This window comes from Pseudogymnoascus destructans, assembly GCF_001641265.1.
Source record: "Pseudogymnoascus destructans isolate 20631-21 unplaced genomic scaffold scaffold_11, whole genome shotgun sequence".
In the NCBI taxonomy this organism is placed as follows: Eukaryota; Fungi; Ascomycota; class Leotiomycetes; order Thelebolales; family Thelebolaceae; genus Pseudogymnoascus; species Pseudogymnoascus destructans.
Window position 1 is genome coordinate 523,222 of NW_020167530.1, and position 26,954 is coordinate 550,175.

The 26,954-nt window shown below is 47.5% G+C and overlaps 12 protein-coding genes across 12 annotated transcripts; 5 read left to right on the plus strand and 7 right to left on the minus strand.

Moving 5' to 3' along the window:
- Positions 1-222: 222 nt before the first annotated feature.
- Positions 223-858, minus strand: VC83_04986 (uncharacterized protein; the record flags this gene model as incomplete). Its single annotated transcript, XM_024468612.1, has 3 exons — positions 223-282; positions 420-590; positions 646-858. 3 exons carry the CDS (start codon positions 856-858, stop codon positions 223-225), a joined length of 444 nt encoding a protein of 147 aa, XP_024323885.1.
- Positions 859-3,175: 2,317 nt separating this feature from the next.
- VC83_04987 (uncharacterized protein) lies at positions 3,176-4,640 on the plus strand. The gene is made up of 3 exons (XM_024468613.1): positions 3,176-3,667; positions 3,761-4,422; positions 4,482-4,640. The coding sequence occupies exons 1-3, from the start codon at positions 3,652-3,654 to the stop codon at positions 4,509-4,511; spliced, it is 708 nt and encodes a 235-aa protein (XP_024323886.1). The 5' UTR covers positions 3,176-3,651; the 3' UTR covers positions 4,512-4,640.
- On the minus strand, positions 4,641-5,747 carry SVP26 (erv26 super). The gene is made up of 3 exons (XM_024468614.1): positions 5,536-5,747; positions 5,252-5,485; positions 4,641-5,203 (listed from the first exon to the last, which is right to left on the minus strand). The coding sequence occupies exons 1-3, from the start codon at positions 5,612-5,614 to the stop codon at positions 4,851-4,853; spliced, it is 666 nt and encodes a 221-aa protein (XP_024323891.1). The 5' UTR covers positions 5,615-5,747; the 3' UTR covers positions 4,641-4,850.
- Positions 5,748-7,101, plus strand: VC83_04989 (uncharacterized protein). Its single transcript, XM_024468615.1, has 2 exons — positions 5,748-5,930; positions 5,987-7,101. Exons 1-2 carry the CDS (start codon positions 5,908-5,910, stop codon positions 6,807-6,809), a joined length of 846 nt encoding a protein of 281 aa, XP_024323892.1. The 5' UTR covers positions 5,748-5,907; the 3' UTR covers positions 6,810-7,101.
- Positions 7,102-7,939: 838 nt separating this feature from the next.
- VC83_04991 (uncharacterized protein) lies at positions 7,940-13,080 on the minus strand. The gene is made up of 6 exons (XM_024468617.1): positions 12,950-13,080; positions 11,831-12,864; positions 11,165-11,732; positions 10,777-11,109; positions 10,067-10,720; positions 7,940-10,011 (listed from the first exon to the last, which is right to left on the minus strand). Exons 1-6 carry the CDS (start codon positions 12,967-12,969, stop codon positions 9,777-9,779), a joined length of 2,844 nt encoding a protein of 947 aa, XP_024323733.1. The 5' UTR covers positions 12,970-13,080; the 3' UTR covers positions 7,940-9,776.
- On the plus strand, positions 8,275-8,786 carry VC83_04990 (uncharacterized protein; the record flags this gene model as incomplete). The annotated part of the gene is made up of 2 exons (XM_024468616.1): positions 8,275-8,595; positions 8,649-8,786. The coding sequence occupies 2 exons, from the start codon at positions 8,275-8,277 to the stop codon at positions 8,784-8,786; spliced, it is 459 nt and encodes a 152-aa protein (XP_024323734.1).
- A 2,028-nt stretch (positions 13,081-15,108) lies between the features above and the next one.
- On the minus strand, positions 15,109-17,321 carry VC83_04992 (uncharacterized protein; the record flags this gene model as incomplete). The annotated part of the gene is made up of 7 exons (XM_024468618.1): positions 15,109-15,495; positions 15,549-15,572; positions 15,632-15,705; positions 15,755-16,193; positions 16,246-16,295; positions 16,344-17,136; positions 17,193-17,321. The coding sequence occupies 7 exons, from the start codon at positions 17,319-17,321 to the stop codon at positions 15,109-15,111; spliced, it is 1,896 nt and encodes a 631-aa protein (XP_024323732.1).
- A 1,048-nt stretch (positions 17,322-18,369) lies between these two features.
- Positions 18,370-18,893, plus strand: VC83_04993 (uncharacterized protein; the record flags this gene model as incomplete). Its single annotated transcript, XM_024468619.1, has 3 exons — positions 18,370-18,447; positions 18,476-18,608; positions 18,676-18,893. The coding sequence occupies 3 exons, from the start codon at positions 18,370-18,372 to the stop codon at positions 18,891-18,893; spliced, it is 429 nt and encodes a 142-aa protein (XP_024323731.1).
- Positions 18,894-19,139: 246 nt separating this feature from the next.
- Positions 19,140-20,998, minus strand: VC83_04994 (uncharacterized protein; the record flags this gene model as incomplete). Its single annotated transcript, XM_024468620.1, has 3 exons — positions 19,140-19,257; positions 19,312-19,587; positions 20,907-20,998. The coding sequence occupies 3 exons, from the start codon at positions 20,996-20,998 to the stop codon at positions 19,140-19,142; spliced, it is 486 nt and encodes a 161-aa protein (XP_024323738.1).
- A 1,960-nt stretch (positions 20,999-22,958) lies between these two features.
- VC83_04995 (uncharacterized protein) lies at positions 22,959-23,251 on the minus strand (the record flags this gene model as incomplete). Its single annotated transcript, XM_024468621.1, has 2 exons — positions 22,959-22,963; positions 23,020-23,251. The coding sequence occupies 2 exons, from the start codon at positions 23,249-23,251 to the stop codon at positions 22,959-22,961; spliced, it is 237 nt and encodes a 78-aa protein (XP_024323737.1).
- A 533-nt stretch (positions 23,252-23,784) lies between these two features.
- On the minus strand, positions 23,785-24,690 carry VC83_04996 (uncharacterized protein). Its single transcript, XM_024468622.1, has 2 exons — positions 24,273-24,690; positions 23,785-24,223 (listed from the first exon to the last, which is right to left on the minus strand). The coding sequence occupies exons 1-2, from the start codon at positions 24,647-24,649 to the stop codon at positions 23,794-23,796; spliced, it is 807 nt and encodes a 268-aa protein (XP_024323736.1). The 5' UTR covers positions 24,650-24,690; the 3' UTR covers positions 23,785-23,793.
- A 126-nt stretch (positions 24,691-24,816) lies between these two features.
- Positions 24,817-26,920, plus strand: GCD11 (eukaryotic translation initiation factor 2 subunit gamma). The gene is made up of 3 exons (XM_024468623.1): positions 24,817-25,557; positions 25,611-26,597; positions 26,649-26,920. The coding sequence occupies exons 1-3, from the start codon at positions 25,016-25,018 to the stop codon at positions 26,680-26,682; spliced, it is 1,563 nt and encodes a 520-aa protein (XP_024323735.1). The 5' UTR covers positions 24,817-25,015; the 3' UTR covers positions 26,683-26,920.
- The last annotated feature ends 34 nt before the right edge of the window (positions 26,921-26,954 follow it).

Here is a 26,954-nt window from a genome sequence, read left to right on the forward strand (position 1 = left end):
GGGTGGCTAGATTCTCACATCTGGTGCACCCACCATTACATTACGGTCACTACAAGCATGAAATCTGACTCGGTGTGGTTTCGAACCAGCAGAGGAGCACATAGCGAGTTACACTATAGTGGGGGACGGTAAGGGTGTAGGGTTCAGGGTCAATGCAGACCTGTTACGGTGGAAGGTTCAGGGCTAGGGTTGGAATAACTGAGTCAGGCCCGTTTCGGGTACTTAAGGAAACAGACTCAACGGGGTTCCCCCTTCATCTTTTTTGTATCCTTCGTAGTAGACCTATAGGATAGCATCCGTTTAGCCTCCGACTCGCACTCTCATATGCTATTACTGTGAGCTGGGTGCCCTGAATCAGCACCGAAACCACACAGGACAGGGGGATACTCACAGCCAGACCCGCCTCGAGGGCAGCGCACGTTGCGGGAGTCGCGCTCGGCGGCCGAGCGGAATTTCGGGACACTTTGGGCAGCCACAAGGGCCACCCGGTTTGCCTCTGCAGCAGCAGCTTCAACAGCGACAGGGTCCCAAGGATGTGCTGCTTCAGCAGCAGCAAGGACACGGTATTCCTCATCGAGGAACCAGGGAAGCTATGCAAATTGTTAGCAAAAGCCAACAGAGACAGAACAGCACAAGGGAACTCACCAGAACGCAGGTGGAGTGCTGCGCCGTGCAGTACTCGCACTTGGAGGAGGCGGGGGACCAGACACAATCGTGGTCCTTGATGCCACGAGCTTTGGCCCGAAGGCAGCGCAGGCAGAGGACATGGAACGCACCCGACAAAGCTCCCGCGGGAGTCAGAATCGGCATCGCAAAAAGTTGGAATTCTGCGCAGAATCCCATCAGCCCAGCACACATTATCACCCCTGTGTAATGGTGGGTGCACCAGATGTGAGAATCTAGCCACCCAAGGAAGGGATGAATTTACTAAGACAACACACTGTCTTAGGAAACAGAGCCAAAGGGTTGTAGCTTAGACTATTCCACAACGCAGCAATCAGGTGTGTGATGTAGTGAAGTGGTTCAGACAAGTTGCAACAAATGTTGAGTCTGGGAACTCAGGGGTAAGTCAGAGGTTAACACCTCACTGACTTTTCAGAAATAAGGAGTAACAAGATCAATGCTTGGAAGCTTGGAAAAGACATGGAAGTATGTGATAGTCGATTTACTGTATTGTCTGCTTGCTCTTTCTTTGATGTACGGAATGACTCAGATGCGCTGTTCAGCCACTTTGGCGTCAAGTTAGCATATTGTAAGAGAATCCCATAGAACCATCTCTTAGGTTCGTAGCCTATAGGAAGTAAAAGGAGGTCCAAGGTCAGAGTACCCCTATAGACAAATTATGTCATAGACAAATTATGTCATAACTTAACCAATCTTGTGGGTAACTAAAGAGCGATGACGTGTAATGAATCATAGAGGTTCGTAGGAGCTTTTAGAGTTATCGTTCATGCTCCTAGGCCTCTAGTTGGTAGAGATATGTCATGTGGTAGTATGACTGATGTCATGTAATGAATCATAGAGGGTTGTAGAGATATGCTATGTGGTAATATCGGCCCAGTAACTAAGGAGCGATGACATGTAATGAATCATAGATGGTTGTAGCAATCGTTGAGTAGTATTGCTCTTGTTGTTGGTGTGATAAGCCAAAATATGTATAGTGACTTGTAGGTTTGAGGAGGAGATTTCCAAGTTTGCTCTTGAGTTTGATAGCAAACTGAGTGCAACGAATGTCAGTATGACACCCTGCGCCAACGCGCTCCCATCACCTACTCGTTCTTGTGGATTGGAAATATCCTATCCAATTTATTAGTGCACCGTCAGACAATCCACAGGAAGGGGTCACTTACAGTTCTCGGAGGGGTGGTCGCTGGCATTGTTGTTGGAGACAAAAAGAAGAAGTGGACGCAGCTGCGCACTCATAGTCTGGCTTACAACAATAAACTCCGAATCGGGTTAGCGCGAACACTTCTCCTTTCATACATAGGACAGTCTAACCTGAACGCTTCGAGATGCGATTCAGAGTCCACTCGGACCACCAGGAATGCACCCCAGAGCGAACAAAGCAAAGTCTAACCCGGATGCTTCGCGGATGCGATTCGGAGTCCACTCGGACCACCACGAATGTACCCCAGAGCGAACAAAGCAAACTCTGGTTTCGCACACGAAACGGAGTCGATACGGCACAGCTCTAGCATGACATACAACGCACCTTCCCGACACAGCACATAAACAGGGTTGTTACAGATGCAATTACAAACAGAATTCCTGCCAACATAGAACGCTCTTCTCATGGATACCATTCAGAGATGTTGCGGAAATGATTCTCACAGCGTGTTTCGCGGACAAAACACTCTCTTAAGAGGGGGGGTAGTGTAAGGATGCCTCCGCCCTCAGTGATGGAAAGCATCGGAGTCAGGCAGGTTACGGTCATGTGGGGAGAGTTAGGGCAGGTTAGCCGAGTCAGACCCGTTTCGGGTACTTAAGGAGATTGACCCAACGGGGGTTTCTCTCTTCATCTTTTTTGTATCCTTCATAGTAGACCTATAGGATAGCATCCGTTTAGCCTCTGACTCGCACTCTCATATGCTATTACCGTGAGCTGGGTGCCCTGTGTCCTTACAGCTTCCAAGCATTGATCTTGTTACTCCTTGTTTCTGAAAAGTCAGTGAGGTGCTAACCTCTGACTTATCCCTGAGTTCTCAGACTCAACATTTGTTACAACTTGTCTAAACCACTCCACTACATCATACACCTGATTGCTGCATTGTGGAATAGTCTAAGCTACGACCCTTTGGCTAAGACAGTGTGTTGTCTTAGTAAAATCATCCCTTCCTTAGGTGGCTAGATTCTCACATCTGGTGCACCCACCATTACACCAATCCTGAATTTCGACAAATGATAGCCAATCAATCGGTCTTGGCCTTTTATAATGTTAAAGCTCTTTAAATTAAAAGTCACGTGGTTTACACATGACCTAGTACTCATACTTGTGAGTATAATTATGCAATCATACTCATGAGTATTTGTGCTAACCCTGGCTTTATAACTGTTTTTTATTTAATATTAATATTTAATGCCATCATCCGCCTACCTAGCATACTCAACACACTCGGTGCACCCCATAGTGGCCGGCGCTTAGTGGCGCTTAAATGTTTATAAACATCTTACTATTCTCGGCCTTAACCTTCCTTGGCTCCCCTAAATTTGGCTGGACCACACCGGCTCGACCCTGTCCCGCATCTTAGTGTCACCAGCCACACGGACGAGGGCCTCACGAGCCACGTTCTATAATTGGAGGGAGGGCCTGCTTTTGTCGTCGTGATCGGGCTGTTAATAGACATCGGAGGAAGCAGACACTATCAGGTGAGGGGACCACCAGCTCTTCCCTTCTCAGTCCTGCGCACGCGTGGCACCCGGGAGTATATATATACCTACCCCATTCCCCTTCATGCCGAGACATCTGAGAAAGTATTGCATATAACCAAGCGCATTTCGGACTACTTTGCGCACTCCAACCATCTTATCTATCGCCAAGATCTCCAGTTGCGCATTGCGCTCAGACAAGGCTTCACTACATTCTTTGTCAACTTTCTAGCGCATATCCCAAAAGCGCCTCTGAGACGTCCAGTGCCCTAGAGGCTGCCAGCAATGTGTCTCGTCAGAGGTTCGTACCTCAACCCCGCAGCCACTCCACTCCCCGCTTCGATCCACCAGAGACAGACAGCAAAGCAGCGCCAGCTAACATCCTCAACTCTAGTTTACAAGGAGGACGACCCCGTTGAGCCACCCCGGATATACGTCCGTCGTCGCGAATCGGTCTCCCATTCGAGGCGCACCTCTCAGGTCATCATCCAGCCAACCACCACATCCCGCCAGTCGATCACGCGCATTACCTCAGTCGAGCGTGCGCCACGCCCTGTAGAATACGTCGAAGGGTACCCGGGCCCCAACCCGGACCCGGGAAACTTCCCAATGATAGTGCAGGCGCCGACGCCCAATCGCAGTCCGAGGAACAGCCCGCGCACAAGCCATACACACGTTGTGGTGTATGAAGGCAGCCCGCGCAACAGCCGCACGAGCGTGACGAGCCGACAGAGCGTGCGGCAGGGGAGCCTGAGGAGCCAGAGGAGCCAGCGCTCGCGACAGGATGGTCGGCGACACAGCCGGAATAATAGCGGGGAGATATTCATCGTCAACCCGCCCGTGCGCGAGCGCAGTCGCAGCCCTGCCGTTGAGACAAGGGGGAGGGCGGATAGCTACGCGGTGAGACATGTTAGTGTGGGGGGGGAGTCGAGGGATCCGAGCAGAGAGCCGAGTCGGGAGCGGAGGAGCAACCTCACCACGCCGCTGTCGCCTTTGGAGGTGGATAAGGTGCAGCGTGGGCTGGAGGCTTCGAGAGATACGATGAATGTTGAAGACGTAAGGCCACGCGCACGGAGTATTACGTATGGTGCTAATCCGAGAATGTCGGCGGGTAGACTGGAGGACCGAGAGAGAGTGCTTGTTGAAGAGGATGGGAGGCGGAAAGAGTTTTACAAGACAAAGAGTTTAAGCCCATGAGGAATGGACGGGAGCGACACATGGGGAAGTTTATTTTTTGATATATAGCATTGTCATACCCAGCAGCATTTGTACTAGCTTTTGTATATTGCAAATTTACTGCGATTCTTGTTATGCCGCTGCGAACTGAATCACATCTGGCTCGTATCGAATGGGGTTTCATTTCAACTTTTAAAGTACAGACATCTAATTTAATCGTTAATCTTTTGCGACTGCTCAAACTCCCTTATATGCGTGGCTGCCCAGCAATTACAGAACATCATTTATCATACACGCACCTTCCCAGCTCATAAAATACTCGATCGTCGGTCTGTTTTCCACCAGCCCAAGACGTTTCCTGCATTGCCCACCCACTCGATGAATCCATCAACCACAACCTTCACCAGCCCCTGTCTCTTTTGACGGTCACCAGGTCCCACACTCCCGCTGGGTGCCTCGCTTCCCATCGTTGGAAGCACGTTGTCGCTCGCCGATAAGCTTACGAACAAGGCAAATGGAACGAGCCACACGCATATCCCGAAGTAGGATGCAATCTCTGTGAAGGTGGGTACCGTGGGCGCATCGTAAATGGAGTGTGTGGGGGCTCTTGGAAGGCTGGAGAAGTGGGCGAAGCAGTAATAGTGGTTGATGAGGACAAGAACTATGAATGGTTAGGCCTGTCCCGTCATACCGTGACTGGATAACATACCACAAGATGAGAGGAATAATGGATCAGACAGCTTCACGACTGGGAAGCGTCGCATATTCCCAAGGTAGACGACGTGCGACACGATGCCGATGAGGGAGAGGAACTTTGGGAAGCCATCGACGAGGACAAGGAGGGTTTGGATGGCGATAACGGCGTATATAATGCGCGTCAATAGTCGCTTTGCTATGACTGTGTGTTCTTCGACGAGCTCAGACAGATAGTACAGTCCCGAAGCTGTGAATTTATTAGCGGAGGTCCGAGGGGCGGATGACGGGATCACCTACCAATGGCTAAAGTAAGGAAGCCAAAGCCCAGGGCCATGCCCAAGTATCCGACAAGCGGTAGAATCCAGAAGTGCGCCATTTCTTGAAGAAACCTGGCACTGCTACTTGACTACAAGAGAAGCTTCATGTCGGGAGGCTGGTCATCTAAAGATGTCGCCGTGTCGTTTACCCCAGATTTCGGCAATCGCCGTTGGCGCACTGATAAGTCAAAATATATTTATTTCGAGATTTATGACGCCCTATCTGTACTACAAATTTTGGGACTACAGATTCAGAACGACAACAAAAAATAAAATTCCCTGCAGCCTGACGGGTAGCGTATGTGGTAGATCTTAAACGCATTCCTGCCGTGGCAGAGTTCTGTCCGCCACCATGTCTCGCCCGGAAGATATCCTGTAAGACGCCGACCCGCCACTCCCCCCTCCGACTGTGACTGACCAAACTCCCCCAGCCCCCCCGACCTCCACTACAACGATGTGGAGGCACGCAAATACACCACCTCCTCCCGTATCCAGAACATCCAGGCCTCCATGACCAACCGCGCCCTGGAACTCCTCGACCTCGACACCCCCGCCATGATCCTCGATATCGGCTGCGGCTCTGGACTCTCCGGCGAGATTGTCAGCTCAGTGGAGGAGGAGTATGGCGGCCAACACATATGGGTTGGCATGGACATCTCGGCTTCTATGCTGGATGTCGCCCTCCAGCGCGATGTCGAAGGCGACCTGATGCTCGCGGATATTGGCCAGGGCGTCCCATTCCGCGCTGGAACGTTCGATGCGGCGATATCGATTTCCGCTATCCAGTGGCTCTGTAATGCCGAAAGTAGCGACGTTTCACCAACGGGCCGACTATCGAGGTTTTTCAACGGGTTATATGCTAGCTTAAAACGAGGAGGGAGAGCGGTGTGCCAGTTTTACCCCAAGAACGATCAGCAGCGAACCATGATCAGCGGAGCCGCGATCAAGGCTGGGTTTGGCGCGGGTATCCTTGAAGATGACCCCGGAACCAAGAATGCCAAGTTATATCTTGTTCTTACCGTTGGTGGTGCTGCGACAGAGGGTGCTGGCGGCGATATTACTGGTGTGGTCAAGGGAATGGAAGGTGTTGACGTTGTGGACGCACGAAGGCAGCACCAGGCACATAAGAGGAAAGAGGCAAAGAAGGGCTCAAAAGCATGGATTCTCAACAAAAAGGAGCAAATGGAGCGGAAGGGCAAGGTCGTCAAGGCGTCCAGCAAGTATACGGGGAGAAAGAGACATATTACATTCTAGATGGTGCTGTGTTAGCTGGGGGCGTGTTGGCGTTGGCAGGGGTCATTTATCATACATTTTCTCAGTATTTCCAGATTGCTCGACCAATATTCCCACGTGCAAGGATCGTGCATTTGGCAAAGAAAGGTTGTGGCAGTCTCTCAACTACCAAAGTTATTATGCAGTCGCTCAACTACCAAAGCCACTTCACAGTCTCTCAACTACTAGAGCTATTACCTAGTCGCTCACCTACTGAAGCCACTGCACAATCTATTTGATATGAATGGCGACGTCCTTTAGTCACAGCTCTAAGTATATACGTTTCTCAACTTAAGATTTTGCCAAGCGTAAGTCTAATCTAATATGACATTTTAATGTAGTCTACAAGCGGCGCCTCTTACTCCTCCTCATGCTATGAACCCGTATACTACCAAGCACTTTTCCTGACATCATAGAGTCTAAGCAGGTCCTAAATAGGAAATTTTGAGATAAATAAACATTGTGTTACTAAGGTTATTATCATGTTAGTAGAGCAACTATCACATACGTGCTTTATTCTAGCATGTGCATTCCTTAGCAGTATACGGGCCGTATATTATCTTACACACTAGATCAATCTGCCACGCCACCAAGGAGAAGTTAAAAATCCATTGTATAAAAAGGCCAAAAAAACATACAACAGTGGGTATTCGCTGGTGGTCACCCACCCAACTACTAATCCACCGATCTCAAGGTTATGTATGGCAGAGCGGACGGGATGCCCAGTTCTCCTTGAGCTGCCATCGCTCCCGCGCCAAGACCACCACCAAAACCGTCCCCCGTTGTCAGCCTTCCGCTTCCCTGTTGTAAAGGACTTCTTGGCGAGTAGGGCAGTGGGAAGTCACGGGAAGGAATATACGTAGAATCCTGGTCTATTGATACGAAGACTGAACGCTGACCTTCCTCCGAAGGTCCGCGTTCCTACTATATAGTTCTACGTGTCCTGTCCGGACCGACATGCCTCCGTCTTGGCACTGAAGGGCACGTGAGTATTGCCCGCACGTGATTCGGTTCGTGACACCTGTTCCCGGTCTTAGGCCATCGCTGCTTTTACCTCCGCTGCCTCAAGGCCCACACTTCTCCACTTGTGGCGACCATTTAAAGGACCTAAGAGCGCTTAAAAACGCGAAACGGTTGGTCGATTCCGAAATCTGCCTGGGGCCTCTCGAAAGGCTGCATCCTGTGTCTGCGATTACGACCGCGGCTTTGTGGAAACGCGAAACGGTTGGTCGATTTCCGAAATCCGCCTCGGGCCTCTTGAAAGGCCGCATCCTAGTATCTGCAATCACGACCGCAACTTCGTGGAAACGCGAGACGGTCTAATATCTGCCTCGGGCCTCTCAAAAGGCTGCATCCTGTGTATTCGATCACGACAGCGGCTTCCTGGAAACGGGGGATGTATCGCTCCCATCACGCTTGTAACCCTGGGAAATTCTCCAGGTAGTAGATGGAGAAGCACATCGAACAGGCATGGGTTTCAGGAAAGGAAATGGAGAGGTTGAAATCGGAACTCTTCACATTTCATACTATCACGGTACCATACAGCTTTCTCAAGTGCCACGCAGGAAACAATACGCCTCAAAATGCTAATGCCCATATTCTCGCCCTCTCCTATGCATTTGCATGTTCCTCCTCTCCTAGAGACCTAATTGCACTGTTGAACGCCTTGATCATCCCGTCGTACATTATATCGTTGTCGCGGAATGTTCCTGTAAAGATTGCCCCGTCCCTGATTGGAAAGAGGGCATTTCGGAGCTCGCGAGAAAGCGTGGGCGCCTCGAATATACGGAGCAAGAAGACAATAAGCTAATGTGCCTCAAGAAGGAGGGTTTGCCGTGGAAAGGGATACATCGCGCTTTCGGCCTTACTTTCCCGAGGGGGGAGAGGAGCATTGAAGCGCTGCAAGTGCGCTACTGCACGAAGTTAAAGAACAGAGACTCCAAATCTGATAACAAGTAGGAATGGAATGTTGGTTGATTGTACGGCATTGCAGGATCCGAAAGTATCTCGGACATTCCCCAGCTCCTCCAGCATATGTTGCCGACAAGCTGCGTTCAGGCTCGTTGCATTTCGAATTGGTGGAAGGCATCGTTCGTGACAGCTATGCCGAACTCCCCGGCAGGACTGAAGGGGCAATCCAGGTGCACTATTCGACGAAACTCAAAAATGTAGTAGTATCAGGAGAGGTGGAGGAGCTGCCACCCAAAGACGCCTAACCTGGAACCAGTTCTGATGCGTCTCATGTGAGAGGTCACAGACCAGCTTTGCAGGAGAAAGTGCCATTATATGGAAGAAGACAATTTGCTGATCGGCCTCGAGAGGGAGCGCTTGTGGTGGGAAAAGATACACGAGGCTTTCAACCGCGCATGTTCCGATCGTAGGAGTGGAATGTGAAAAGCAAAGAATAGTGGGAAGCAGGAGAATGTGGCGATACTTGTTCCAGCTTTGGATGGTGGGGAGTATGGAGTTGAAGGTCCACCCTTCGAGGAGGCTAGAATACCTCGTCTTCGAGATCCTCGTCCTCACATCCAGCTACTTCGGCACCACGCACACTTCAGACATTTTCCGTTTTTAATATTGTTCTATCTGATCCCCGTAACTCACAACATCCTGCTTCTGGTGAAATTCCCATATCGAGTGATCTATTTACGCATTCCAACAGATCGCTTCGGAGGTTGAAACGTCCACCTCTCACTTTAGGGACTCTCACCAGAGCAACAGACTTGGGTTTCTGTCAACTGCTACCAACTCTCTCTTGTTGCGTAAAAAGCCCAATGGCAGATGAGCGAGCTTAGGAGACCCTACTAGCTTCCTAGAGCCAGAGTCTCTGTCACAGCACAAAAGCGCGTGGAATTCTGTCAGCAGTACAGGACACCACAGCTCCAAGCACACTTCGTTGTTATCAAGGGCGCTAACAGTCTATATAATATGAAAGTATTTATTTCCTCTTCACCACAACATAAAGGGACATAGTTTCATGAACTCGCTTTCTTCAAATAGGCCGTCCTTCAATTCGGGTCTCAATTTATCCTTCAGAGCAATCGCGCGAGATTTACAAGCTTGACTATCTGTTGGCCTGTCGTTCTCGTCATATAGAACACTCAGCTTGTAACTAGCTCTTGCGAGCTGTCCTTCGGCCTCAGTTAAGGTTTCAGATATGGCTACTAGTTGCTTGAGAAGCTCGCTATTTAGTGTAAGCCTGCATATACCAAGAAGCTGGGAGAAATCTAAAAACTTACATTGCAGAAGATACACACCCCTGACGGACAAGCATATCTGCTACATCATACAACGAATCACAAGTCTTCAGTCTATTTCCGTGTAGTTTCTGTCGGAACGTAAGAGCTTTCGAGGCAAGCCGCATTGCGTCGTCGAGCGAGCCCTGAGCTAGGCGTATGCGAGAAAGCAAGACCATGTTGCCAACATAACGAGGATTTCCAGTATTTATAAAACTCTCATCTGTAAAATCCTTTAGGGCTGGGCACTTTCTCATGATATCCTCAGCCTCATCAGGCTTCCCCATTCGTAGAAGCAAACTTGACATATTGCTATAGGTGTTGTCAATTCTGGTATCCGCGCGGAGACGAATTGTTAGGGCCTTTTCATGTGTAGAATATGCTTTTTCTAGGTCACCCATCTCTGTGTATGAAATTGCAATATTGTTCAAACTAGATGCAATGAGCGGGTCTTCAGATCCTACTAGCTTCTGTCGAATCTCGAGTGCAGTGTTGAATGGGATAAGGGCGCTGGATGGGTTGTTCATGTCGAGGTCAATCAGTCCAGACAAGTCAACCGCACTCGCAAAGGCCAGAGTTGTCTTATCCTCAAAAGTTTCAAGTGCTGTACTAATAAAGTCTCGGGCCACATTGTACCATTCTCGTTCGTAGAGATACCTATCACGGTAAGCAATCGAGGACTGGGTCATGGTGGGAATGCGAAGTAAACTTACCAGCTACATTGTAGAAGCAGCTCTCCATAGAGTTGTGCAGTTAAAGAATATATATTGTATCTTTTTGCTTGATTTACCAACTGATTGACATGTGGGAGGTATTTCTCGCATTTTGCCCAAGTTTTGAATTGATGGCCAACGTCTTCACGCCAGGTGTTCGGGAATCCGCACGTAACAATGCGAACAGCAGCGTCAAAATACTTACTCTGGTCGCCTTTAGTGAGCCTTCGAGTAACAGCAGCTTGCACCAATCGATGAATTGACAGGACCGCATCATCAGTGCTCTTATCAATCAGGGCGGCTTGCAAAAGTGCTGCTTCCGCATCACCAAGACTACTTCTATTAGCTCGCTGCAAAGTACGGTTTTCTTGGGAAGTAAAATTCTCACTCCATTTCATCCGAAAGAAAATCAAATTCCTCGTCCCAATTTGGAAGCTTTGACCCTTCAACAAGTATCGCTTCATCGATTGCATCTGGTTCCAGGAACGCCAACACATTGAGCAGCGTACAGGAGTCACCTGACAGCTTGCTGAACGACATCTCCCAGACTGTACTCAACGTGTGTTCATACTCGTTAAATCCTGTTTTTCTAGAATCAATCTTTGCCGCATTGCGCTCGTAAAGAGCAAGGAACTCTTGTAATGGACATTTCCGTTGAGTTATAAACCCCCCAATTTGATTAAGTGCTAAAGGTAGACCACCTAAAGCTTGCGTAATTTCTCTGGCCTTTTCTTGATTTGAAGATAGGTTGGAATCGAGTCCAACTAAGCGGAGGAGTACATTGGAACCAGTAATGTCGTCAAATGGCTGAACGTGGAATCCTGTTTCAGCGAGACTATGAGCAGAATTGAAATCGCGAGACGTGAGCAGAACAGAGCCATGGATATTTCCGGGCCATGCTCGACGTAAAGTTTCAAGATCGTCAGTATTGTCAAATATAACAAGCCAGGGAAGATCTACAAGTATCAGCATCTTTCCGTGCCCAGTAACTGTAGTTGTCTATGGAGGAAATAGATACTGAAATGCAAGACTAATATATAGAACATCGACTTACGAGATTTGGCCAGCCAGCTTTTAACCTTTAGGATCGCAGTGACAGAATCTGGTATATCTTCATCAGTCGTGACGAGTCCTAAGTGCCTTGCAATATCAAGGAAACTCTGCCCAATACTAATAGTGCTATCTGCAGCAACCCACAAGATCACGTTGAACCGTTCACGATTTCTATTTGCGTACTGTAGTGCAATTTGAGTTTTGCCAACACCACCCATTCCATAGAGAGCGAATGACTGGAGGGATTTCGTTCCATTATCAGGATTCAAGGCGGCCTCAATGGCCTGTAAAGCTGATTCACGACCCCAGAATCTTGGGTTAAGCTCGGAAGGTAAATGATGGCATCGAATGGCATCCTCATCGTGGATTTTGCTCTTCTTCAAGTCGTCCATCAGCTCTAGGACTTCTTTATATTTGACGTCTTCAAGTCTCATTCGCGCTATATCAGCTTCGCTCTCGACTGTAGAGGACATCGTTTTTATGCGTCGAATTGTCCTACCAAAATCCAACTGAAATTTCTCCCAAGCACCGCGCCGCAGCAAGGCGTGCGGATGCGTCCGAAAGAAGTGTATCGACCGAGCATAGAAGCAAATTACTTCAGTGTAGACATCTAGTAAAGCAGTTTCAAGAGCTCTATCCATCGGAAGAGTCTTCTCGTAGGCCTTGAGTCTTGGAAGCGTAAGGCTGAGCTCCTCGAGCATATCCAAGACATCTTGGAGCGACTCTGTCGCCGAGGATGCGTGGGTTAGCATAAGCCGAATGCTGCCCCATACAAGGGCTGTGAGTGTTGCATTGGCACCAAAATAGAGTGCTATGACGGCTGAGAAATCGTCTACAAATTTCAGTTTGGGCCCGAGGCGTTTGAGCGAGGAGAGAGAAGTTCGTTCCTTTGGCAAAAGTGACTCAATATACTTAGTATCACTAAGTAGGTCTTCAAGTGACCCGACTCCTATTATATTCTCGTACTCATCATTCTCCTCAAGTTCCTCTCGATAGCGCTCAACAGCTTTGTGCCATAGAAGGCTCTCCTCCGTGCTTTATCCCCAGCACAGTAATTAGCATAGCACGATAATTAAAACAACGTGTTTTCGCGATACTCATGGCTAAGAAATCCGCCTACCTTGCGCGACCCTTAGTCATCTTGGTAGTCTCGATTATCGAGAATAGGAACTTGTCTTGAAAGCAGTGTTAATGAAGATAGGCAGTTTAACCCCTCAGTTCTCGGTGCTGAAGCGCAGACCTACGGGATCGTTATTCGCAACGTTCCTGATTTTCCGCGTGCATGAATGTCACGGGACTTTCACGTGAAAACGTAAACAATTAGTCGGGCACTCAACCCAAGGTCTTACCCCGCTTTCTGATGTAAAGTACCTCTCAGAGGAGGGTTAGCGTTCAGTTCAATCTGAAGAGTCTACGCCTATGGAATCTTATGTGTAACTTTTGTATTTTATTGAGCGGAGAATATTTAAGGATTACTTCGATTAAAATATACGTGATATGACTAGCTATCTTCCTTTCGGTCGTGCTTGTTTACCTGTATAGTATAGCACATGAGTATATTTTGGCGCGTTGGGGTGCTTACGAAGGCGGTTTTAAAAATAGCCCGGGCACTTGGCCCACACTAAATGCGAGTTGAGTGCCCGAACTATTTTTCAAGCCGCCTTCGTTAGCCAATCAGGCTGTACCTGGGGGCCAGCAATAAGGTACAGATAAAACACCAACATGTTTCTGTACGCGCCGTTGAATTTGAGCCAAAATTATGAAGAATAGACAAATGCGTATGGTGGTATTTTTAGTAACATGGCATGATTAAATTATCTATAAGACGCTCGCCATGCTCCACCTTATATTACCTTCGATAGAAATCGTGTTTGCAACATCACAAGACCTCACCTGAGATTTATAGCATCCCCTAGCAATGCCGAACAAAAGGGTGACCATTACTACTTCAAGTAAGTAATCTTGCCCTTGAATTAATTAAAGTCATTATTAAAAGTAGACTGCAAGCTAATACCTGTTAAGCTACGGCAAATAGTCCTACACTTCACAAACTTGTTTCCATCTTCCCTTGTTCTCATGATAAAGTACAGTGGTACCACTGGTGGATTCACGATCAGATTCAAAGGCAGCCACGACAGCTATTCTCAACCTTGCAAGGTTACGACTCAAAAAAAGACGATGGCTGGATGGACTCATTCTTATTCATGTGGCAAGAGATATCTCAATACATGATAGCTGCTACTTCGGTCAAAATCGACGACGTCGTGGCCCATCTCCAAGAATCCGATATCCTGGGACTAGAAAGCGACCCAAATGCCCTTATCGCTGCTAAAAATCTCATCTTCGCTGTCATAGGATGGCAGACGATGTTGTACCAAGCAGACATGCACTCATGTCCCCCAGATCAGCTCGCAATTCAAAACGAAATGGGTGCTCATACTGGTCAGGCCCATATGTGCTTAAAGCAGAGTCACTCAGCTTGCGGGAGAAAATTGCACGAATTTCTACTCGGATATGGATTACTGCTCCCCCCTCAAAACTTTGATGGCCTAGGGTCGCCGGAGGAGAAGAAAGCATTCGCAGAGTATAAGTCTGTGGCACCAGCTTCTTTTAATGCTTATATCTTGTCTTCTATTGGAGATGTGACTATCGAGTGGGTAGACAGTCTATCATGTCATATGGAGTTCGACTCATACTTGAACAAACTCTTTCTCTTTCGCTATCCTTCATTTTGTCTGGCAAATATTCCTTCTGAGTCTAAACACTCTCCAAAAAGTGCCATATATTCCTGCGCTGCTTCTTGGGAGAGCACTGGGCAGTGGGCAACAACAGGCGACGTTACCCAAATGCTACAAGAAACAATCCTATCATATCGTCTACTGTTTGGACAGAATAAGGCAAGCCGCCAACTGTTTCAAAATCTCAAGCCGTTTGAGAATATTCCAGAGGGTGGAAGAGATTTATTCCTCAAACAACTCTGTGGTAAGAAATGCTACCCAACGGATTCAAATGGCCTTGAGCGAGAGTCTTACGATCTTCCCCGAGACTTCCCCATCCTCCGGAGTAGGTTAGTGGCACTTTTGTGCCATCTATCGACTAAGAAACCACGAACATGGAAGGAATTATGGGAAGACAAGCGCGACTCTGCTTCATGGCTCACTTTTTGGGCTGTAGCTGTCATTGGTGGATTGGGCCTTATTTTGGCACTACTTCAGACGATATTGCAAATCGTTCAAGTTACTCAACATTGAGACTTCACGAAAGTCCTATCGCGGTACATTATACCTTCCGCTCCACCCAGCTTTGTATGACGCCTTCCTCCGTCGCATCGTACTCCTTGATACTCACCTGATCTCCGTTAAGGAATGTGTTCGCCTGTACGAACACCCAGTTCGGTTCTTTCTTCGCAATGACTATATCCCGCCATTCGAGGTATTCGCCGTCAACCTCTGAAAGATTCTCATAATAAGAAAGGCATGTCTGGACGTCAGCTGTACAACGATACATATGAAGCCTCAAGAGCATTCTTCCAAGGGCTCGTTTGCCATGAGTAAGGATTTTAGAACGGTCGACTTGGACAATGAGCCTTTGCTGCGCTGGATCACATTCAATGGCCATGAACCCGCCCCCATCAGTTAAAAGACATTTCAACATCGCGAAATGGGCCTGTAATAGTAGTTTAGTTTCCGTTAGTTGGTTAATAAATGGAGAGGGCATACCCTGCTATGTGCTTGTCCCCATTTCTATATTCACGCAACATTAGCAACCAGTTTCGAAAACAAAGTGTACAAGGAGACTTTACACTGTTGTCCGTGTTGAAATTCCGTAGTCCTCTAAGCCCATCAACACCGAGTTGGAGATACAGATTGTATGTGACTGCTTGCATATTAGAATAGTATAGCATATATTAGACTGAAGGACTCACGGTCTTCGTTTGTAATTTTAGAATCCTTCGTGAAACCAAACAGGGAGAGTAATTCGGGATCGTCCATTAGATATGCGCCAACGAGCTCGGCCCTGCATTCATCAACAGTGGTTGCCAATTCTCCGAATTGGCTTGTCCAAGTTTGCCCCGGTTTGTACCAAGAGGTGATAGGGTTTCCAGTGAGAGGGTCAATAGGCTTATTAATTTGGTCGAAATTGTACGTATCTTCGCTTTCTTGCACCATCATCTTGCCAGTGCCATGACCTAAGAGTTCGTGAAGGACAACCCACAAGTAGTAGGCAGAGAACTTATGTTTCTGGAAGGTCTCGGCCTCTGACTCCCTGATATATGGGCAGGGCTCTGATTTATTGCTCTCCGCGGTCATTCGGTTAGCAACTATTACGTTCTTAAAACCGCACTCCTGGCGAATATCGTTGTACTATGCTCCAATTAGCAGATTTCCATTGGGCCGATGACTGGCGAAAACCTACGTTTGGAAGATTAATGCCAGGAAAAATGATGGTAGAGCAATATGCCAGTGCTTGTATTCCCATTAGTAACTTTCATGATCCACCTTGCACAAACATACCGTGAATACTAGCAAAATCTGGTGATTCAAAAAGCTCCTTTTCAAAGGGCCCCTTACCATCATTCTCTAAAGAATGAGAATCGGACCATGGGAGTCGCCGAATGAACTTGGCAGAATTATCCACAAGATTTTTAAGAAGCTTTGTCTCCTCAGAGTCTGAAATAGCAACCAAGCCTTCAAATTCCGCTCTGGTACCATGTGGGTCGCGGTAAGGCTCTATGAAGCCGATCATGTTTTCAATGACTGGCCCTTTATCTTTGATCCAAGTGCGCTGCGAATCACGGTATTTATGTAAACTGCCGGTCTTGAAGCTCTCGATATACTGGGATATGTATAGCTTTTGGGTGTCATTCGCTGCATACTTCGATGCTTCAGCAAGTGAGGCACAAATTTGTCTAAGCTCGTCGCTGTAGTCACCTGATATGAGTTGAGCAATACCCATTGAAAATAATTCCTGACTCAACATGCCTTCCGTAGTGGAAGCCTGAAGTATGTCGAAAATGGGAACCCGCCCCGATATGCTCTTCCTAATGCGTGTATTCTCCGGGAATATCGAGCGTTCTTGCAGAACGCGTGATACAGCTTCAACCTCTTCATGAGTAATATCACAAGGCCCAGGATAGTAAGCGCTTTGTGCCGTGCCGCTGGGATAACCTAGACTGAAAGGGGGCGTAGAGAGTATATCATAGACAAATTCGTCGTACAGTTCCTGAAGCCTTGGAGATCTCGAAGCAAGCGTTTTTAAAGGTTCTGGACTACTGAAATCTGGTATAAACTTCTGATCTCCTGAGCCCTGACATTATTTAGCAAAATTACGGACACTGCAGTTAATAACTTAAGAGTACGTACATAATAGTTTCCGATGTTCGACAAAAACGTCGCTGCGTATCTAAGAAATGCGGCACAATCTTGCGAAGTAATGCCGCCTTCACCAACGAGGCTCTTCCAGTCCCCACCACAGGATGCATACAACTCCATTATAAAATCAAATATCGCAATTGATTCTGGAGATACCTGTCGGAGTATTATTTTCGTCCCGTGCCATGCGGCCCTGGTGGAAATCAGGCGGATTAGCTAGTTTCCTGTCACTAAACCTGGGGAGCAGCCTCTCGCCAACAAATAGGGGAAGAAGTAACGACGAAATTATATACCGCGACATGTGATGCGCATAGAGCTTCTCCTGTTGTGACAGGCCATTAAACGCTCGACCAATACGGAGCTGGTGAATTGGAGGTCGAGGGGGACAGTATCTAGATCGTTGGTCTCCCATACTCGCAGTATAATGAACGAGACTGGTGGATGTCTCCTCAATTGACAATTGCGGACAGAAAATGTGATCTCGGAGTCTGAAATGCAAATGGCCAGTTGTAGGCACTGTCCGAGTGAGTAGTTATTTCTGGTGTCGTTGAGGAAACCCAACCTCCATGACCTCGGCAGGACAATTATATATCATGTGATCAAAACAGGTTGATGAATGAGTGTTTGGCACGAATCCTGTGATTTCCTGAGCGCGAACCAACTTGTTGAATTCTATGGGGCTACTGCCTTTTACATACGAACCTACCCCGTGACAACATCAGTTTCAGGACGTAGTGGCCTAATTCTTAAGGCAAAAATTACAGTCCAACTCAAATTATATCATGTGATTAAAACAGGTGATGAAAATTGTTGGAACGGGAAGTACCGTGGTACGGGATCACACACAAATCGTGTGGTTTCTCCAGTGGTCGGGACTTCGCACGGGCGCAACGGGGCAGGAGTTCTCACACAGTATATAGCTTACTATAGCAAAATAAGATCGATTGATTAACTACACTATCTAATGGGCCTACGTGGCTATTTGTAGGCCTTTCGGAGGTTCTGCTTCGACCCCCCAAAAGCCCCCTATTCTGGTGGCTTCAGAGCTGAAACCCCAGTTGAGACTGTGGTGGTTTCCAGCACCGGTCGGAGATCCTGGGATGCCGTAGTGGATTATAGGGCCAAATACCACCGTATCCCAGCGCCCACGGCCTACTCTCCAACAAAAATGAGTCAATTCCAAGAGCTTGTTATTTGCCACTTCGATCTGCATGCCCAGAACATGATTTTCGACGGTCGGGGGAACGTTTGGCTTATAGATTGGGCATACTCAGGTGCATATCTGGCCGAGGAATGTGCATCCTGCCTTTGCCCAAGGGCTGTTGAGGTTGATGGATGATGGCCAATTCAAAGAGGAGATCCAACAACCTGAGGATATTGGATTTGCGCTTAGTACAGGACCATTTTGTAAACCTTCTGGAAAATTGGTAAGGTCATGTCTCATGTTGCCCAGTAGAATACTGATTTCTTCTAGCGTTCATAGATCAACCCGGCTCCTGGACTTCTCAAATCCCACGACTAGCGGGGCATCAGTTGGCAGATCAGCTCATCCACGGCTTTGCGCATCTCATGCAAAGAGGTCACGGCCAGCTCTCCAGAAGCAGAGAAAGCGTGGGCGCCTCGGATATACGGAGCAAGAAGACAATAAGCTCATATGCCTCAAGAACAAAGGCTTGCCGTGGAAAGAGATAAATCTCGCTTTTAACAGTGCTTTCCCATGGAGGCAGGAGCATTGGATCGCTTCAAGTACATATTGCAACGAGTTAAAGAACAGAGACGAATACAATAATTTGTTAACTGTATGGGTTTTATTACGCAATGATCACAAACTGTGAATGCCTTTCTAAATTCCATGGAACTTCTGATCTCCTTACTTTTAACCCCCAGAGCCAACTGCCCTTTGAACTAGAGTGGCAGATGAGACCGTAAATAAAGCCCTTATTTCACAGGGTAGACATGTCTCTTTGTAACGAACTCTCCAGTCTCTTTTGATAGCTCCACCGTCCAGTGATCTCCTTTCGGATCGGGGTTGCGAGGATCATTGTGCTTGGCGGCCCTGTCACTATGTAAGCCTCCTGTAAAGATCAGTGAATAAGATTTATTGGCTTACTTGACCAAAGCATCAGTGACGCCATGACGCTCAAGGTTGTCCTTGTTTTCATCGTAGAAGACCTTGATAGCTCTCTCAGCTTCTAGCCGTGCCTCAGGATTCTTTTTGTAGATTCTCTGCGAACCACCTAATGGCCTTGAGTGGAAAGGCGAGGACAGGCGTAGTTCGAAACATAGTTTAGAACGTCTGAAAGACTGATGGCTAGTGTGCGCCACGGGGGACCGTCGGTTCGGAACCGTCGGTTCGGAACATTTCCAGACCGGACCGCGGTCTGGTCTGGAAATATTGGTGCGGTCCCCCAACGGTGTTGGGGGAAACGGACAATCCCATGGGAATACGGTAGTCTTTTGCGCCCAAAATGGCACTTTTCTCCATGGGACTGTCTAGTTCCCCAGTCGTTCAGAGTACTGAGCTGAGGTTTCAGCTCTGTGTATCACTTCGGTTTTGTAATGGTGGGTGCACCAGATATGAGAATCTAGCCACCCAAGGAAGGGATGAATTTACTAAGACAACACACTGTCTTAGGAAACAGAGCCAAAGGGTTGTAGCTTAGACTATTCCACAACGCAGCAATCAGGTGTATGATGTGGTGAAGTGGTTTAGACAAGTTGCAACAAATGTTGAGTCTGAGAACTCAGGGGTAAGTCAGAGGTTAGCACCTCACTGACTTTTCAAAAACAGAGAATAACAAGATCAATGCTTGGAAGCTTGGAAAAGACGTAGAAGTATGTGCTAGTCGATTTTCTGTATTGTCTGCTTGCCCTTTCTTAAGGAAAGGGCAATCCTATTTATGCCAAAGGAGTGTAGTTCTCTCATTTTCCATGACTTTCCATGACTAACCAGGCTTGGTAAATGTATTAGAAATCAAGTGCGACCCACAACTAGCTTGCTAATCATGTAGTGAACGTAAGAGAATCCCATAGAACCATCTCTTGGGTTCCTAGCCTATAGGAAGTGAAAAGGAGGTCCAAGGTCAGAGTACCTATAGACAAATTATGTCATAACTTAACCAATCTTGTGGGTAACTAAGGAGCGATGACGTGTAATGAATCATAGAGGGTTGTAGAAGCTTCTAGAGCTATCGTTCATGTTCCTAGGCCTCTAGTTGGTAGAGATATGCCATGTGGTAGTATTGGCCCACCCCCTTAAGGAGGAGATTTTCTTAATAACTTGTTCAATGAGTGTCCAAATGATATGCTGTGATGTATGTAGCATAAACAGATGTAGTAGAAGAGTTTGCAGCAATTGTTGAGTAGTATTGCTTCTGTTGTTGGTGTGATAAGCCAAGATATGTATGGTGACTTGTAGGTTTGAGGAGGAGATTTCTAAGTTTGCTCTTGAGTTTGATAGCAAACTGAGTGCAACGAATGTCAGTATGACATTGGCGTCTGTAGCTTAATAGCTGTTGAAACCATTTCATACGTTGAGTTCCACCAGACTGGCATATCGAGTGATAGTTGTAGCTTCTTAAGACCAGCTGCTATAGTCTGCTTTTGAAGAGCATCTTTCCATTGCCTTCAATTTCTGAATACATAGATATGTCTTCGTAGCTTACCAAGAGTATTCTTAACTTCAATATTACTATCGAAGCTTACTGGAATCCGCGCAGCTCCCTGCTCAACTGATAACTCTCAACCTGCTCAGCAGGGGTTGCTTTTAAAGTCTTAAGAGCATCTTGAACAGCCATAATAATAATCGGGCTATGCATCGTACATCTCCTTCCTTGACTCTAAACGTCCAGGGTTGTTGTGTTGTAACTTCCTGGTCTCTGACTATTTTTTCATATTCCGCAAGCATAACAGTATTAGCTGAGGCGTTATCCCTTGTACAGGTAAAGACAGCTCCTGTAATACCCATATCGCCCGTTACAATTGCTAATTGTTGAGCTAGATATTCGCCGCTATGGATAGGCTCTTGAAGATGTACAACGTCAAGTACTTTAGATTTCTGTTGCCATTTATCGTTAATCCAGTATGCAGTAATCGCAGCATAGTCTGTATAATTCTGTGCAGACCATGCATCTGTCGTTATTGATATCCGGCCTCCTCTCTTAATATGAGAATGGAGCTCAAGTTGTAGCTGGCCTCGGTGATATGAGAACTGACGCTGTAGTTCTCGGTGTAGCGTACGAGCTGATATTGCCATAGTTGTTGGGCTTAAGAATTGAACTAATTCACAGAATGAATAGCTTTCAACAAGGCGTATCAATAGATTATTCAACACAATGAACTGTAGTAATAACTCCTTATACTTTGAAGGATTACCAGGTTGCTTTAGTAGAGCTGATGGGCGTGGGTTGAAGAACGATGATGTACTGCTTGACGCACTAGACGGCTGTCTCTTCTCATTTTTAAGGGTGTATGATACTGTTAGATGCTTTAAGGAATAATGCCTCCATAGATTACCGGTCGACGATTGCTTTAATCCTTGTGGCGGTAGTGAATATCCACAGCCTGGTTGTAGGCATATCATTTTTATGGTTGGAGGCCGAGTATCAAGTAATTCCTGACGATATAAGCCCTTTGTGAATCGACGATGTCGGTGGTAGTACTACCCTTGGATGTTGAGGTATATTAATCGATACGTCAACTGCTTCAACTGAAGGCTGAATAGGGGTAGGTTGAGGTGGAAGATGTGGTAACGATAGCTCTTCTATTTGAGAATAGCTCTCATGATCTGACGGCAAATCTGATAATTTCAAGTCGCTCATTTTTACTGTAATCGTCACATTACGATGGTATTTGAACCAGTATTACAGAATCAATTCTACGTCTATTATGTGGCCTTGGCTACTCTTGGCTATTCTTGGCATTATCCGTAAGATCCGGATATATCCTCAGATCGTACGGATAGATCATAATTATGGCGGATAGGATATATCCGGATCAGTATCCGGATCAGCTCAGGTCATACACGATCCGTGCCGAACACTGGAATATTCTAAGAGGAGCCATTTTAACCATTTTCGTAACGGGAGTCTGAAGTTGGAGTTTTGGGAAGAATCGGGCGGGGGGAGGTGATGATTGAAATGAGAAGGGATATTCTACGTTATTTAAGGGATTTCATTGCTGTGCTTGCATTTGGGCCGTGATCGATCCTTCGATCCTCCAGCTGTTCGATATACGACCTATGAATCCCTTCAATTCTCGTCGCTAAGCTTAAATTATCTTCGCTCACCATTCAAATCACACGTCGTAAATGTGGAATACTTAGTCGATGTATAAACCCTCCCCTTCAGCCTTTGCAAATATACATCACTATTATGATTGATGTGTCGAGATAGCAACAAAGCAACCCTACAGGGAGCACTCTAGTGTTATTCATCTCCATTTATCAATTTCTGACGACCCGGGGCGTCGACGTGTTCGGGTTGGGGGGGGGGCTATTTTTGAATGCTCTGCCTTGGCGTGGATTTGGCATTTCCGTTTCTCCTGTCCTTTCTCATAGTGTCAAAGCGATTTAAGTCAACTATGCCCTCACTACTCAAAATACATCGCATATCATCCCCCTTTTTAACCGCACAGATGGGACTGAAGCAAAATAAGTCTCCGTTATTTTTTAAAAAAAGGTGCGGGGTATATATATATGGGTGCAGAGCTCACTTCGATCATTCTCATTTACCAGCCTCTAGCCCCTCCCTGCACCTATCAGCCTTTCTAGGTGCTCATTAAGGCGCCTGTTATTTTTAGAGTTTACATGTAAGCCAACAGGCCAATTTTCCTGAAAGCAACTCCTTAACATCATAATTTCCCGCTGCCATGGCCACATCCAACTGACTCCTGCCACGGCCATCCCGTGCTGCCGTATTAGCACCCTTTTCAACGAGGAGCCGCACCATATCAACAAATACCTCCTTGGCGGCGGCGACGGCATGAAGTAGGGTGGTTCCATTGTCCAGCTTAGCATTCGCATCCGCACCTCCGTCGAGCGGGACTTTCATGGCATCTAAGCGCCTCCTGCTTAACCTTCGTATAGCGGCGTGTATCCGCAATCGAGACTCTTCAGATTGACATCGTAACCAGCGTCAATCAGCAACTTCAGCGCATCCGGTCGCGTAAAACGTGCTGCTCGATGCAATGCTTTGGAGCTGGTCGAGTTTCTACTTCGCAACGGCTGCAATCCCATGGGTCGAGCGGACGGTGGGTTGGCACCGTTGCACAGAGCTGCGATATATAATCTACACGAGATGAGCAAGCTGCTCATTAGCCATGGGAGTGACGTGACTGCTAAAACGGATTTGGGGTTAACGGCAAGGCGCTTGACTGCGCGGGAAGGACGGGGGATGCTCGCATGGTCGCCTTTCTCTAGAGGCAGTTGTTGGTCGAGTTGATAGCTATAAAGATCGGTGAGCGCCCTTCGCGGGTCTTCGCAGATATGTCTGCACCTCTCTCCAGAAAAAGCCACTGGCTAGTCTCGCAACTTTGCATGGTTACGTAAAGTTTTTGGGAATCGGGTATATTTTTGAGGCTATAAACCGTAATATTACATCAACAATCTCCACACACCAAGAACCAAAGCAGAGAAACCAGTAACCACTCCCATCAACCATTGTAGGGTCTGGAACTTGACGCCCTCAAGCTTTTCTCTCAGTCCAGCAACCTCTTGCTCAATTTTTGTCTCCGTCTCCTTAATCTTGAGCCCCTGGGCATTTGATTCCTCCCTTATCCTGCCCTTCTCCAAGTTCAGATCCAGTCGAACTGACGCTTGCGTCCTGCTTATCTCATCTCGCAATTTGTTATTGAACTTTGCAAGGTCGTTCGTCAGCCGCTCATGCGCTGCTTTCGTAGCCGACTCTTCTGTCGAATCCGCAGACAGCAACTCTGACCGTAGCTTTGCAAAGTCGACTTTCTGGGTGTAGGTTGCTTTCGCTTGGTCTTCGCGGATGACCATGGTTCGCGTGAGATTTTGAATGCTGTCATATGTCAGAGATACTCTTGCACCTGGCTGCGCTGGGCTCCTACCTTTCCTCTATAACGTCACTTAGGACTTTCATCATAGCAACAGATTGCGTCTCAGTAAACCCCTCATCCCTCAAACGCTTGACGAACTTGAGGGTGTCAAAGTGGTAATCTCTCTGGCGCATTGGTGACGAGCTGAAATCCCGGCGCATTGGCAACCTCTGAGTAATAGCTGCACCATCTTTCGTTTGGAACATAGATCTTCGCGCAGTTATGGGCGTGCTACGGCGGTTCTGGCCGTACGAATCTGTCGAATATGCCACAAAGAGTGACGTGCTGCGAACTGGAAGCTGTACTGTGGCTGCCCTTCCCTGCCAGCTGAGCTGTGGCAGCAGAAAACGGGGCAGAACCCGGGCGCCAGTAATCGACTTTTGCGCCATATTTAAATCAAGCTTGAATAAAAGAAAATAAAAGAAGGTGGGATGTATATCGTTGAATTGAGCTTTCGGAGGGCCATCAGCGACGTTACCCAGTCACGTGCCCATTACGAGATACATTCGGCTAGTTCACCCCACCAAGAAGAGTCACCGTGGTGGGAAACTTTATACAATTCTCTGAGGCTCGTTGCTAAATTGAATTCCCAAATTGAATCCCCATCTAACGTCACGAAACAACTACCAACTACCTTGTTCATATATCGACGAAGGATATTGAACATACACCATAAGATCACCTACAAACGCGTCTCCAACACCAGTCACTGTACCTCATCGAAGAAACCGCGAAACCTTTAGCGGAGCGCAATCATGGCGACCCAAGGTGACAAGTTTGGAAATGACATGGAGTCCGACTCGGGCTCCGAGCAGGGTTCCCCGAACCTAGGGGCTACGAATGATGTGGAAGACAATGACAACATCCCCGATATGCCGTTAAAGTCGAGCCTCAAGAAGCCCACAACAGTAAAGGACCACCCACCAGTAGTTGTGCGCCCGACCCTCCCACCGCAGACCGAGCCAAAAGACCTAGATGTCAAGTCCCTCACCCCTCTGACCCCAGAGATTATTGCCCGCCAGGCAACGATTAATATTGGAACCATTGGCCACGTCGCTCACGGAAAGTCCACGGTCGTGAAGGCTATTTCTGGTGTCCAGACTGTCCGCTTCAAGAACGAGCTGGAGCGCAACATTACCATCAAGCTCGGTTACGCGAATGCTAAGATCTACAAGTGCGACTTTGAGGACTGCCCGAGACCAGGATGCTTCAGGAGTTACAAGAGTGAGAAGGAGGTGGATCCCCCTTGCGAGAGGGAAGGATGCCCAGGCACATACAGGTTGCTCAGACACGTCTCGTAAGTTTGCGACGCATACTCTTAAGGCGGAAAAAAATAGCTAACAAATGTAGTTTCGTCGATTGCCCTGGTCACGATATTCTCATGAGCACTATGTTGTCAGGAGCCGCTGTCATGGACGCAGCTCTCCTTCTTATCGCAGGAAACGAAACCTGCCCTCAACCACAAACGTCTGAGCATTTGGCTGCCATCGAGATTATGAAGCTTGACAAGATTATTATCCTCCAAAATAAGGTTGACTTAATGAGAGAGGACGGCGCCCTGCAACATTACCAGTCAATCCTGAAGTTCATCCGTGGAACCGTGGCTGACCGTTCGCCAATTATCCCCATCTCCGCCCAACTTAAGTTCAACATCGATGCGATTAACGAGGCGATTGTCTCCACAATCCCAGTCCCACCTCGTGATTTCTCCCAGGATCCTCAAATGATCATCATTCGATCCTTCGATGTCAACAAGCCTGGCGCCGAGATTGACGAGCTTAAGGGTGGTGTTGCTGGTGGATCTATTCTTCACGGTGTTATCAAGCTCGGTGACGAGATTGAGATCCGTCCTGGAATCGTCACAAGAGATGATAAGGGAGCTATCCAGTGCACTCCTATCTTCAGCAGGATCGTCACCCTGAACTCCGAAAACAACGAGCTCAAGTACGCCGTTCCTGGTGGACTTATTGGTGTCGGTACTCGCATCGACCCTACCCTGTGCCGTGCCGATCGTCTGGTCGGTTTCGTGCTGGGTCTCAAGGGCAGACTTCCGGATATTTACACCGAGATCGAGGTCAACTACTACTTACTCCGCCGTCTCCTCGGTGTCAAGACCGCAGATGGCAAGCAGGCCAAGGTCGCCAAGTTGGCAAAGAACGAGGTTCTCATGGTCAACATTGGATCCACCGCCACTGGTGCCAAGGTTGTCGCTGTTCGCCAGGATGCCGCAAAGTTGGTCCTTACCAGCCCAGCATGCACAAACACCGGAGAGAAGGTTGCCCTGTCGAGACGTATTGAGAAGCATTGGCGTCTGATCGGATGGGCCACCATTGCTGCGTAAGTCATATAATTCCCCAACCATAACTGCATGTACTGACAATGACGTAGCGGTGTAACTCTTGAGCCAAGCGCATCCTCTTAGACGACGACGACGATTACGGACGTGATGACTGTGATGGTGCTGAAGACGTGATCTTCCATGATTTTTCTATGGGTGTCATAGGGATTTATGGATATGCGTGCATAGCATATAAAAAGAGGAGTTTGTCCTTGCGATTTGGCCACAATCAGGGCTAGATGATGTTATTAAAGAAATGAAAAAAATTGATAATACATCACCGTTTTGACGAGACTAAAAAATACATATATTATCACGATAACCTTCTTAATTCTTATATTTGGATAACCCAGAAA